At 43.8% G+C, this 13238-nt stretch overlaps 1 protein-coding gene across 2 annotated transcripts in view; it reads left to right on the forward strand.

The window, feature by feature from the left end:
* Positions 1-227: 227 nt before the first annotated feature.
* Positions 228-13238, forward strand: part of POLR3E (RNA polymerase III subunit E) — a 29713-nt gene continuing 16702 nt past the window's right edge. For both annotated transcript variants that reach the window (XM_084295829.1, XM_084295828.1), the window contains exons 1-12: positions 228-359; positions 4387-4467; positions 5585-5635; positions 6898-6975; positions 8481-8596; positions 9340-9422; positions 10140-10247; positions 10717-10766; positions 11062-11181; positions 11722-11807; positions 12692-12736; positions 12817-12908. In XM_084295829.1, coding sequence (XP_084151955.1) covers positions 4432-4467; positions 5585-5635; positions 6898-6975; positions 8481-8596; positions 9340-9422; positions 10140-10247; positions 10717-10766; positions 11062-11181; positions 11722-11807; positions 12692-12736; positions 12817-12908 — 865 coding nt within the window. In that variant the 5' untranslated portion in view covers positions 228-359; positions 4387-4431. The remainder of the gene's footprint in view (positions 360-4386; positions 4468-5584; positions 5636-6897; positions 6976-8480; positions 8597-9339; positions 9423-10139; positions 10248-10716; positions 10767-11061; positions 11182-11721; positions 11808-12691; positions 12737-12816; positions 12909-13238) is intronic.

The following is a 13238-nucleotide window of genomic DNA, read 5'->3' on the forward strand; positions in this document are numbered from 1 at the left end:
GCCCTGCTATGCTGGGTGCGCACTAAAAGCGCCACCGAAGCAATCTCCGACATCCCGGTAGCGTGGCCGAGCGGTCTAAGGCGCTGGATTAAGGCTCCAGTCTCTTCGGGGGCGTGGGTTCGAATCCCACCGCTGCCAGCAGCTTTTTGGCGTTATTTTTTTTCCCCGGCCGCGGCCGCCCGCAGCAGCAGCATTGTGGGTAGGAGGAGGGCCGCGGCCCCACGTGCCGCCCGCAGCGGCCCCAATATGGCCGCCGCCTGAGCGCCGACCGCCCGCCTCGCCTCGCCACCGGGCACCGCCACCGGGCACCGCCACCGGGCAGCCGGCGGCCCCGCCGCCCGCGCCGGCCCCTCGGCCAGGTAAAGCGGCCGCCGCCGCGTCCCTTCGGCCTGCCCCGGGGCCGTGCGGCTCCTGGAGGGGAGCGGGGGCAGCGCGGCCTGGGCTGAGGGGGCTCTGCCCCCTGCGGGCGCTGTGAGGGCTGGGGGCGGCGGCGTCGCGCCGGGAACGGGCGGGCGCGGGCTGCGGCCCCTCGGCTCCCCTCAGCGCGGGGCTGGGGCCGTTCTGCGTTCGGCAGAGCCCTGCCCGGCCCTTCCTGCTTCCAATGGGTTCCCCTCGTCCGCGCCGTACGGCGGAGCTGGGCCGGGGGCAGTGGGCTCCCCCCCTCCCCGCGGACCCCTTTTCTCCGCTCCTCGCCCCCCGGCAGGTCGCCGTGTCGGGAGGAAGCTGCCGGCCGCGAAGAGGAGCCCGGCGGGGTGGGAGCGCTGCCCGCCCGGTCCTGCAGGAGGGAGCACGCAGCACCGGGCAGCTCCGAGCCTGCGCCTGGCGGAACGGGCCTAGCGCTTCGCTGCCTGCATGTCGAGGTGTACGGAAAGGTTTGTGCTTAGCGTGTTACCCCGAAAGCCCGGGGACATGCTGCAGGGAGGCTGCCTCCGCACAGAGGTCCCGGTGCACAGAGGGGCCCTCGTTGGGTTCGCTGCCAGAAGATGACTGTGCAAAGCTGCGTGCAGACAGGCAAAACGAGGAGAAACAGAGCAAGTAATGGGGTCAAAATTGTCATTATTGTAAATGCTTGGAAGATGCTTCAGCTTTTTTTGAAGCTTCCATTTTACAGTATGATATAGGCCACCCTGAGCTGGAGGATCGCTGCTGGGGCTGGACCAGGAGGCTCCCTGCAGAGAAAGGTCCAGGTGCCAGAGGAAATTATGGTAGTGATTCAGAAGATGGCATTTCTGCCACCTCACTGGTGCATTATCTGTCCTTTAAGGCACTGACAGGGCAGGAGTTCTAGGCCTTTCCTGCACTGCATAATTTTATGTGAAAAATATTTCAAGTTTCAGTATTGGTATTTTAGGGTCTGTGATACTGATAGACTCAGTAAAATGCTAGAACATTTCTTACTAAAAGTCTGTGTGTGACAGGTGTCATGCAGGTTTGCAATTATCCTATTTACAGTTACTTTAAATTCTTTAGTAATAGAAAGGATAATTTTGGTACCCAAATGTCGTTCTAAGCTCAAACTTAGAGGTGGGATTCAGTTGCTTTATCTGTGTTTTATGCCTCTTTGGTGTAAAACTAGTTCTAAATTGATGATAATATGGGCAGCTAAAGAGCGGTTATATCAGTCCTAGTGTTGGTCCATTGCAAGAGAAATGAGAAGATTTATATCTCCTGCCTCCATGCAAGGTGTTCTGAAGTTTAATGATTCATACTAATAAGTGCATTAACATCGCTTTGCACAGGGGATTTCCTTTTTAAAGAAAACAGTTCTGCCTGCTCAAGGCAGTTCAATGAAAACTTGAAGTAAATACACAGGTAACCGCACTTTATATCACCTAGTGTTTAATTCCATTTTGTTATTCGTGTGGCGTTTGTTTCTACAGATGCCATATGTGCATATAGATGTAGAACTGCGTCTGCGTGCCTTTAGCAAGAGCTTCGTTCTGATGCAGAGGATTCCTTCAAGTCGCATGAACATTATAAATTGTTCTGGGACATACTGCTTCCTATTTATAGACCTGCTATTCTGACACTCCAGTAAAAGCAACTGTAGTCATTCTTTATGCTTAAATTATTAAGAAAATTTGTGATCTTTGTAATCCAGCATTTTCCATGAGTACCGACAGCTGGATTCACAAGGAGATGTCAAGTAAAATTACATAAGCTGTGTTAGATGAGGGACCAGAAACCAGGTCCTTCAGGTTAGGTTTCTCTTTCTCTCCTTAGCCCAGGGAATCTTAATTTATATTCAGAAAATTTAAATGACTTCCTCAAGAGAGAAGGAGCAAGCACAGAGCTGGCACTCAGTCCATCAGAGAGGGAAGTGTCAATCTCAGTGCTTTTGAGGCAAGGAGGGAGGGTTTAGACCCATGTCTTCCACCTCCTGGGTGTTACAGCGTGTGCTCACACGTGGTGGGAAGCCTCCTGGCGTCATCTCTTTTCTGAATGAAAACTGCAGTCACTCCATTTCATGCACAGCCCCATCCTGTAGCTGTCAGGCTGGCACTGTGTGAGCCTGCTGTATCAAGCCACTTGGGAGATGTGAGCAGGGAAAGCAAAGCTGGAAGTGACACGTCTCATTTTTAAAACAACACATTCATGTTTGTATTGCTGGGACGAACGGAGAGCTTGGCAGCAGAAAGCAGTGGTCGCTCCCTCTGGTGTCACACCGCTGTGGTTTTGCAGCATGAGCCTCAGTCTGTAGTTAACTGAGGATGCTGACCGAGCTGTGAAGGTTTTGCATTTCTACAGGATAATTTCAAATATGATTTTGAAATATTATTGACATGGTATTAGAGTAGAAAGAGCTAGGGATATGCTGGTATATAAAAGAACAGAAAGTTGCAGTTAAGCGCTGGGGGGGGCGCTTTTTGATAGTGGGGAACCTGAAAATAACAAATCTGGAATTGTGTTTCTAGCTAGAATGGCAGAAACAGTGTGTATAAACCAGAGCTGTTGCCTGGATGGAAATTTACCTATGTGGTAATGTTAGCACTCAGATCCAGGTGCCTATCCAGCCTCTCTGAAAGGTTTCTTAGATAACTGCTTGTTATTGACGTGATGTTTTGAGAAGCCTGTACATGTTTCAAAATATACTGAGCTGGTTAAATGAAGTGGTTGCTAGTGTATTTGAAGAAAATCACTGCTGTCTTGGATGTAACATGTTTGCTTTGGTCTCTTGCAACCCTGTATTGCCAGCTGGTGCTGGATTCTGCCTCATTTTCTTACTCTTCCTCTGTACGAATTCCAGCAAAGAAGCGAGCTGGCATCTGGGAGTAGAAGACATAGATCTCATTTCTTTGCCTGATTCTCTTTGGTGTTAAAACTTCCTTGGTCAGTTTGTGAGAGGTCTGAGTTTTTATGCCTGTCTTGACCAGTACTGGCTGATCGATGGTCTCAAATGATGTGGACTGATTACGTTGTCATGGAGGCATCCCAAATAATTCAGAAATCCTTGTATTTGATTTCAGCAGGAAAAATTACTATTGCTCTTAGCTGAGGGACCATTTTCTATTTGATGGCCTGAACCAGGCATGGCAGTGACTCCAGCACTGGGACTGACCGTGACTCACTGTTACAGAGCGCCCGCTCCTCCGTTAATATTAGCATCTTATTTTCTCTGGAGCTGGTTGAGTTATGAAGTAAGACCTGTTGTTCTGGTGATTGTAAGGGGTCCAGGAGAGGGCAAGAAGCGTGTCTTGGGGCTGTCACTTAGAAACAGTCTGAAGAGTGTCTGTGCTCAGCTGGGCGACAGGGCTACAACGTGTCATTTAGAGGAAATCAAGACCAGCAAGTTCTCAGGTTGACTGGTCCCGAGCACAGGATTTACACAACCCTTTTTCTTCTCCCATCTCTTCAGCTGCTCTTCACTATCTGCTTTCAAGGAAGTTTTCTGAGCATGGAGGGTAGTGAGGTGCACAGCACCGTCCTTAGTGACGGTGACAAGTGCTGTGGCTATTTCAGAGTTCACGTGTGCTGACTGACCCGCCAGTGCCCTGTGGATGTGCTGGCTGGCAAACCAGCTGCTACCGGGGTGTAACAGTCACGCAGTGTATAAAAGATGCAGTTTATGCAAGTACAAAAGGCCTGTCCTTCCATCTGCAGAGCACTGATTGAGTGCTTGCTTTCTGATGTAACTGCTGGTTTTCATAAAACTGCAGGAACTTAATTAGCTTTGAGATACTTGCTTGTCTTTCAAATTTGGTGCCAGTTGGTCAAGATTGTGGAGTATTAGGACCTTGTCATGCAAACACGTACGCTCCTTAAAAAAAACAGACTAAACGGATTACCGCTGAAAAAAACACAAGTTAACATGAACAAATACTCTAGGCTACATGTGGTACGTGGCACAGATGTAGTGACTCATATGACATATCTGTTTTCTTTCAGATTGTGCAAAGAAATAAGCCAAGAAAAAGCTTTTTGTATCCTAGCATGGCAAATGAAGAAGATGATCCAATTATACAAGAGGTAAAAGTGTGGCAGCAGTGATCGTACGTGAGGCTTTTCTTGTTTTTTTGTTCTAGTTCCTGTTGTTCTTACATTGCTGAAAAAAGTCATCAACATCAGTGGTTGTCTGATAACCAGTGACTTGCTCTGTAGAAGGGAATATGTTACATGGGCCAAGAACATGGCTCGTGCTATCTGTTGGACCAAAATAATGGTATCTGTGTTGGCAGGCTCAGTGGGTAGATGTGCTCACCTTTTTTACCCTTTGTAATCTTTCCACATCAGAAGAAGAACACAGGTGGGGAACTTGCTGGGACCACTATGTATTTTTATTGGCCCCATAGCTCTCTGGTAGCTGAGTCCAAAAAAAAAAAAAAATGAATGATTTTGATGAATTAATATCTGTTATATATGAAACTAAAATGTTTTCATGCCCTCTGCTAAAAGAAGCACTTGTGCTCTGATTCGAGACTTCCTTAAAGGACTGTTACCAAACAGCAGCCACAGTGTCCTGCTTACTTTGTGTATGAATTAACACACCACAGGTACAAGCAAGGGCAAGCTCATAAAAAGGTCATAAGCCCTGAGGAGTGGGAATTGACAGAAGTGTTGCCAAAGGTACCAAAAATGGAAGCTTCCATATGTGATACTCATGAAACATCTGTGAATTTTATGTATCAGAGGCAAAATGCTAGTATTACATCAGATTTGGCTTGTGGGTGTGTCTTGTCTAGCTTGAAAGGTTTTATGACAAAATTCTAGCAAGGAAGTTAACTTTCAGACATGCTGCCAGAGGGAGCATCCTCTTCTTTCTCAGTCAAAGATTTTCCTGTTTCATATCAGATGTTTGCCAAGTTTCCTTAGAAAGAAAAAATGCAGCTAGAGCCACTGTCTCCTGCCTCATCATAGTTGTTTTTGTTTTTTTGTTTTTTTGTTTTCATTTAAAAGACTGCTGAATTTTGTGTCAAAATTGGTAAGGAGGAGACCTTTGTCAAGAGGGTCATGAATGCACTTTATATTACAGTTCATAACAAAAAGCTAAACTTGACAGCATTTGAGCTGTAGGGATTGCACTTGTATCTGAAGTTCCATCTGTCATAGCTGTTACCTGATGAAGGTTGCTTCTCTTGCTTTTCAGATTGATGTGTTCCTGGCCAGAAGTCTACTGGAGAAGCTGTATCTTTTTCAGGTATTCCAGCTAACTTTTATGTAGTGAAAATTTGTTTAAAATGAATTGAACGAGCAATAACTTCACTTATTGGTTCAGCCTGCCGAGATCTTGGGTATAGGCAGACCTTTGTGGGTCTCAGTCAGTTGAAACATTTCATATTAAATTTTTTTGTAAGAGAAGATTTATCGTTTGTGGCACAGACTTCTCGTTAAATCATTCCCTTTAACCACCCTGAGGGAGTTCTAGTAGACTACATTGTTTTATTGCAGTTTGGATAGATCTGCAGTGTCTTGGCCATCCTCTGCCATCACTGATTTCTGACACCTTTACTGATTTCGTTAGGACTGGCCCTGTTTAAGGCAGTGTCACCAGTATTCATAAACTGGTGTGAGCCCCCTTATGTAGAGATAGAACAGGTGATGAAAGGTGGAGATATGTTAGGAATTTGGAAGTCTATTTTGTGTTTACTGAATTTCTCTAGTCAGCTTATCTTTGTTATTCCCTTTTCCCATCTGCTAAATGGGAAGTCTGTTGAGGCTGATGGATGCAGTGTTCGTTGTAAGCTGGTGATGCTCACTGGCAAAGCACTGCCTGCTGCCCAGCTCCTCTGCACAGCATGTGCCACGTGCTGACACAGGCTGTGTAGCCTTGCCTCTTGGAGACCCACAGTTGCTCCATTTCAGGTGTGAGCATTGCCTCATGAGGGGTTCGTGTGGGTGTTCTGGAGAAATGGCAGCTCTGAGCAGGCTGCAGCTGTGGCTAAGAGATTTCATCTGGGTACCACACTGTCATCTCAGCAGTCCCACACAGTTCAGGAAAGAGGACCATGTGGCTAAACCTGGCTACATGTTGACTGTGTTCTATAGACTAACACTGCCAGTAAAAATACACAAATGTTTTATTTTTAGGTAAATAAATATCCAGAGAATTAATATCGAGGGATGCTTTTTTAATGGCTTCTATAATTTCCCTTTTTTTGCTGGACAAACGTGTGGTACTGTGTTCCCATTTCATAGTGTGTAGTGATGGGGGTCAGGTGGGGTGGAAAGGTGGCTGGAGTAACGAGAGTAGAGGACTGAGGGGAAGGCAACAGGCTTTCTAGACCATGCTCCCAAATCTGCTGATGACTCACAGGATCGGATTTCTTGATGTTTCATAACCATGGTGGCTCTATATGTGAGAGGCTCTGTATGTGGGAAGGCAGACAAGATTGATTTATTTTCTGTGAAGTTCTTTGATCTTTAATTTCGTAAGAATCCTTCATTTAATGTGTTTTTCAGTATCCAATTCGTCCAGCTTCTATGACATATGACGATGTTACGCATTTATCAGCGAAGATAAAACCAAAGCAACAAAAGGTTGGTTATCATTTGAGTCCAGTCCATATAAGTTGCTTTATACTGTCCAGAATGTACACATTGTGCTATTAAGCTGTTATGATTGTGCAACTTGTGGGACCAGACCTCTGTGCTTGGAGGTATGAGAGTGCCTTTCATAGTATGTGTACAGTAGAGTTTAGGAAAAAAAAAAAAAAAACAGGTTTATAAAGAGAGGAGTTAACGTCATGATGAAAAAAACACGTTTGATTATAAAATAGAACCATTCAGGGAAACGTAGTTACAAATGCTAACTGAGTCTGTATGAGCTTGATATACATGTAAAAGGCCTTCTTGATATTTAGAAAAGGGTTGAAGTTTGGAAGCAAGCTTTGTCTTTCAGTGTTACTGTGAGTCTTGATTCCTCTCTTGCCTGCCTGTGAATCATCAGAAGTCGTTTTTAAAGTCAGTGGGGTTGTACTGGTAATGAAAGTAGAACTAAAGCCAGAATTATTGTACTTGCCTACAAAAATGTGTTCTGAACCTGTGGCTATGATTTAAAAATGCCGTGTCATGTAAAAATGCAGAAATATGTTTGATACCGGGATGATGGCTAAAGTGAGTGTGTGTGTGAACTTTGGAGTTAGGGTGCATGTTGTGTTGAGGAAGTCTATTAAAATTAGCAAACATTTGCACTGTAAGCACTATGTAGACTCATAAATCTTCCATCTCAGCCAGGGACTTGTAACTATAGTTCAGTTTACAAGTAACATAAAGGGGGGAAAAAAGTGAAGTAACAGCTGTAATACATGAATTTATAAGAGCTTTGGCACACCCTGAGAGAAAATAATCATATAATTTCAGTATAAGAAGAGAAGTGCTATACAGGAAAACACTTATTTTTGAACATTTGTCTGAACTTTAAAGTTTTAGGGTGGAAATAGTTCTGCTTGTAAATAAAAGTTGGGAGGTCATTTCTGTACTTGGACCAGTGTAAATTAAGAATAGCTATGAAGTCAGCACGCAGTGCTGCAGTCTTAAACTGAGCAGAATCGAGCCCATTGCCTCTGAAGAGGACATAGTTAATTCATACCAAGTGGTATGAAACTGGAAAGTTTAGGAGGCTGTGAATGGATCCTCACTGACGGGGATGCTGGAAAAATATTTGTGTATTTGATTTCTACTGGGAAGTAAACTAGACTGATAATGCAGTAGAAGATAAACTAGAAAAGTGAGAGTATTTGTCGGGGCTGCCTAAGAACTCTCATTTCTCTGCTTCCATTTATTTACATGGGAGATGATGTATCTCTAGCCTGTTGCTAAAGTGTTCCCACTCTATGAAAGTTTTTTATTTTCATATATGTATGTATATATGTATGCTCAACTTTATGTATGAGATTTGCCTCGTGGATTTTGAATGGTGCTGCTTACATATTTAAATTTGCTGTAAACCAATTGAAATGTTCTAAAGCATTGGACTGAAGTTTACTGTGGCAGAACCCCAAATGAATCAATCAATTATCTGTTTGTCCTTTCGTATTATTTAGGTTGAGCTTGAAATGGCCATTGACACTTTGAATCCGAACTACTGTCGCAGCAAAGGAGAACAGATTGCCCTCAATGTAGATGGCACGTGTACAGATGAAACGAATACTTATTCCTCGTAGGTGTCCTCTTTGCCTTCATTTCCTTCTTGTGGTGGGTATAGATATATGCATGTCCACCAGGGCTTCGGGGAAAAGTGAAAACAAGCAGATGTACAATCTCAGGGAGAGCTTGAACACTAAGTTATAAAGCAAGAATTCTCTGAAGTAACCTGTTTGTTGGTGTGCTTCATTCGTTGATGTTGGAAAACACCTTCAGGATTGCCAAGTCTGACCATCAGCCTGACCTATCGAGTTCCAAGCTTGACTTTTACTTCTGATGCAGGCCAGGAGGCCATTGGCCTCCTTGGCCACCTGGGCATGCTGCTGCCTCATGTTCATCAGGTTGTTGACCCACACCCCCAGGTCCTTCTCTGCTGAGCAGCTTTGCAGCCACCCCTCTCCAAGCCTGGCCCACTGCATGGGGTTGCTGGGTTGTTGTGACCCAGGTGCTGGACCTGGCACTGGCACTTGTTGAATGTCACATGGTTGGACTCAGTGCATTGATCCTACCTAGGCTGCACAGCCTTCCTACCCCAGAGCAGATCAATAGTCCTGCCTCACTTGGTGTCATCTGCAGGCTTATTAAGGGTGCACTCAATCCCCTCGTCCAGACCATTGATTAAAATGTTAAACAAAACTGGCCCCAATATGTGCTGCATTTGTTGATAGGCCGCTTTGGGAATCAGTGGTTTCAGGCCTTTAACATCTGAATGCCTCCTTGCCTGTACAATATAATCTTACAGTATTCATCTGTTTGCAGGAAGCTGATGGACAAGCAAACTTTCTGCTCTTCGCAAGCTGCAAGTAATGTTTCCCGCTATGCAGCTGCTGTTTATAGAAAAGGTGACTTCATTTTGCTAACCTCTCACATCAGTGAAACATTCATTCCTGGGTTAAAATAAGACCTGTTTTTTTCTGTGTTTTCAGTAGCATAGGATCATGTTTAACAGGTGCTTCTTTGAATAAAAGAAAAGTGTACCTTATCAATGTCCTCAGAGTCCTTGAGGAGGTCCAGCAAGGCTGTAAATAATATAGCAGAACACTGTAGGTTTGTAAATGCCTCCAAGATCTTAACAGTTCCCGAAGGCTGAAATACACATTTGTAGTTTAAATTTATTTTTCTTATTTATATTATTATCTCCATCTGATTGTGGCTGTTTTATTTTCCTGTTTAATGCTTTCTGCCCTTCCCTTGTTTCCTAATGCCATTGTAGAGTTTTGATATGAGGATCATCTGAGGTGAAAATAGGTAGGTTGTCTTCAGTGATTTCTATTTCACTACTAGTCTTCTAAAGGATAGGTCAGATCTGAGCCAGAATGAGACTCTGTAAGATCTGGTTCCAACACAAAAAGGAAAGTGACAGAAATAGGTCTTGATTTTTCATACTCCTTTGAAATTCTGAGCACTGGATGAATTTTTCACATCACCCCCTTTGTAGTGTATTAAACACTTAATGTTTGATGGAAGCTCTACCATTACAGAGGTGGTGAGATAATGAAAGTGCTGTCCTTGTGCGCTGGAAAACAATAATTTTAACTTATGTCAATTCTCTTTTTCAGGTGAACTTCACCTGACTCCACTACATGGAATTCTTCAGCTGAGGCCAAGTTTCACCTACTTGGACAAAGCTGATGCAAAACACCGAGAAAGAGAAGCTGCTAATGAAGGTAAATGCTACATGAATTGTGTTTCCTTTTGAAAGGTAGAATACAAGTCCTCTCTATAATTTTATTCATAAGAGTCATTGTATTCCGAAGGTGTATTTAAAATAACAGCATAGTGATCACAAAGCCATTTCTTTGCTGGATTGTGTTCCTGATAGTATTTTCAGTGTAGCTGCATCAGCACTTTTTTGGGCATGGTGGAGCAGGTTGGCAGAGGCATAGGAGGCAGTGGGTAGTTTCAAAGGGCAGCAGTATGATGTGTCACCCCTGCCAGTGAAAAGTAGCACTGCAAAACTCATGGAAGCTGTTTGTCCTATCGTAGGAGTGGTGTGGTGCTATTATACACTACATAGTTTAGAAAGCTGTAGCTGCTAGTTCTGCCTTCTGCCAGAGTTGTCCTCCAAACAGTTACAAATTGGCTTTGGTTGTTTTATTGCAGTGGTGTTTTTATCCTGCTGTGTTTTCTTGGCAGGTGGTGATTCGTCTCAGGATGAAGCTGAAGATGATGTTAAGCAAATTACTGTATGTCCAAATTTCCTTTTTGTAATAGCTCAGGGAACAGTTCACAAGAAAGCATGCTAATTCATACCCAGATAAAAGGGCACAAAGCCTCAGCTGTTCTGGTGACCGTGGGCTTGGGTGGGGAAGCAAGATGGACTTGAAGCTGTTGCACAAGCATAAAGATGGCACTGACAGCAAGGGGTGATTCATTTGAGCTAGGGCCCCTAGCTTTTGTTATTTATGTGCCAAATAGATAACACAGGTCTTTTGTTTCAAGGGATTTGGGGCTATATGTAACGATATCCAAATCTTCTAGGTACGATTCTCCCGCCCTGAAACCGAACAAGCTCGTCAACGACGTGTTCAGTCCTATGAATTCCTGCAGAAGAGACAAGCAGAAGAGCATTGGGTTCATCTACATTATTATGGCTTGAAGGTAGGTGTGTGCTGGTTGCTGAGGAGACTTGGTGGGCCTGAAAGCTCAGCCAAGTTAAATCTGGGTCCATAGGATCAGGAAATCAAGAAAAGATGAGAAAGTTTGGTCTGTAGGCTTGAACTTCCCCTGAAATGCTCTGTACCTCCTCTGCTGGATAATGTTTTGGGGTCTCCATACTGAAGAAGGTTTAAAATTGAGAGTTGAACAGACATAGAGGGGTGGGGGTTGGGGCCTAAATCCAAGAATTATTTGGGTTATGACTTATGAACCAGACTTTGTAAAAACAGCCAGGGAACCTAGTGTGCCAAGTGACATAAATCCCGTTGTCTGACCTGACATGCATGTCTGTCAGGAGATTTTGAGGTCACATCACCTGAAATGTTTCCACATCATGGGAGCATCATTCAAAACGGTTGACAACAGAGCATCAGTTAGTGAGATGGAACGCTTGAATGGTGCAGTAATGACAGGGTGACCATCTTCTGGCTTTTTGCGTTTTCAGAATGTGGCAGTGACTCCTGTTTTTCTCCATATCTCCAGGATAGCCGTTCTGAACATGAGCGCCAGTATTTATTCAGTCAAGCTCATGGTCTCGCCGAGAATACAGAATTAATTAAATCTCCCAGGTAACGATCTGATGTTTTTCTACAAAAGTTACAGTAATCTGTTTGGGTTATGTTCAGGGTAGTAAGCAGGCATATTCTTCAAAAATCTTTAGTATTAATTGGCTATCCATGCTAGAAGTTGAATTGTTTAAAAAACATAGAAGCAAACTAACCTTCAACTTAGGTTGCTTTCTGTGTTTCCATGTACCCTGAGATTAAAACAAGTTGTTTTCACTTGGGATTGTAGCCTTGTATGTGTTATCATCACCTGGCATTATTGTGACTGCAAGTACTGTAAAGAAAGAGCAAAACAAGAACTCCTTCTGATTAAAGTAAATGAAAACCCTGAAGCCAACAGCTCCCACTGTTAGCAACTCTTATAAAACTTACTTTTGCAATTTATAAGAGACACCTGAAACTACTTGAAACTTGTTCACTGTTGTTTCTTACTGACTGCAGGTATGTAGGAATCTTCCCGTGGTGCAGTCAGTAAAAATACTTCTGTGTAAACTGATACAACCACGGCCCAAGTAACAGGAAAGTTGCAGACTGCCTCTCTGTTTAATAGCGTCGGTGTGTTTTTCTTAACATTTAACATCTCAGTGGAGCAGTGCTAGATGTTTTGAGAAATCTTTTGGATTTTATTCATTCTGCGTGGATACTGGTGATTACATGGGTAGAAATGACTTCGGTTGTTGCTGATCTGACTTCCTACACAGCTTCACATGACCCCGCTCACTGCTGTCAGAGCACCTGTGTTTAATGTATTTACTCTTGCAGTTCCTCTGTTTAGATGAGGAGTACAGAAGAGCTAGGATTCTAACTCCCATTTACTGCAATGTAATTGTACTTAAACTCGGAAGGTCAAGACAAGCATTTTAAGGATGTGTTTTCTTTTCTTTCAGTGAATATTTAATGATGCTGATGCCTCCAAGTGTAGAGGAAGAGAAGTAAGTGTTTGTTCAGTGTTCAACATTGATATTGTCTGAATGCTTTTTTGTAAGCTACAACTCTGCTTGTTTATTTGCAGTGACAAACCAGTGGCTCCAAGCAATGTGCTTTCTATGGCCCAGCTGAGAACTTTACCCCTTGCTGATCAGATTAAGATCCTGATGAAGAATGGTTTGTCACTTTTGTAACCATTTTGCACTTTACTTGGTGACTTCTAATTGCCTCAGATAAAATACCTTACCTGATGGTTCCCTGCCAGGCAGTGTCTGGCTTTCTGATTCTGTGAAGCATTTGAAAGCTGAATAGTTGCTTGAGAAGACTGACCGTGTTTTTTGGGGAACAGAAGAGCAGTAACAGCAGAACTGGTAGCTGCTCTGTCTCTTAGAATATTTTTCAATTTGATGATAGCTTTCAGGGTACGTTTATTTCTGCAGTTACCTCCTGGAACATGGAGTCTGAGTATGATTTGCAAGAGGAAGGTTAATGCAACAAGCTGCACTT

Source organism: Netta rufina (assembly GCF_964035555.1).
Source record: "Netta rufina genome assembly, chromosome: 15".
Lineage (NCBI taxonomy): Eukaryota > Metazoa > Chordata > Aves > Anseriformes > Anatidae > Netta > Netta rufina.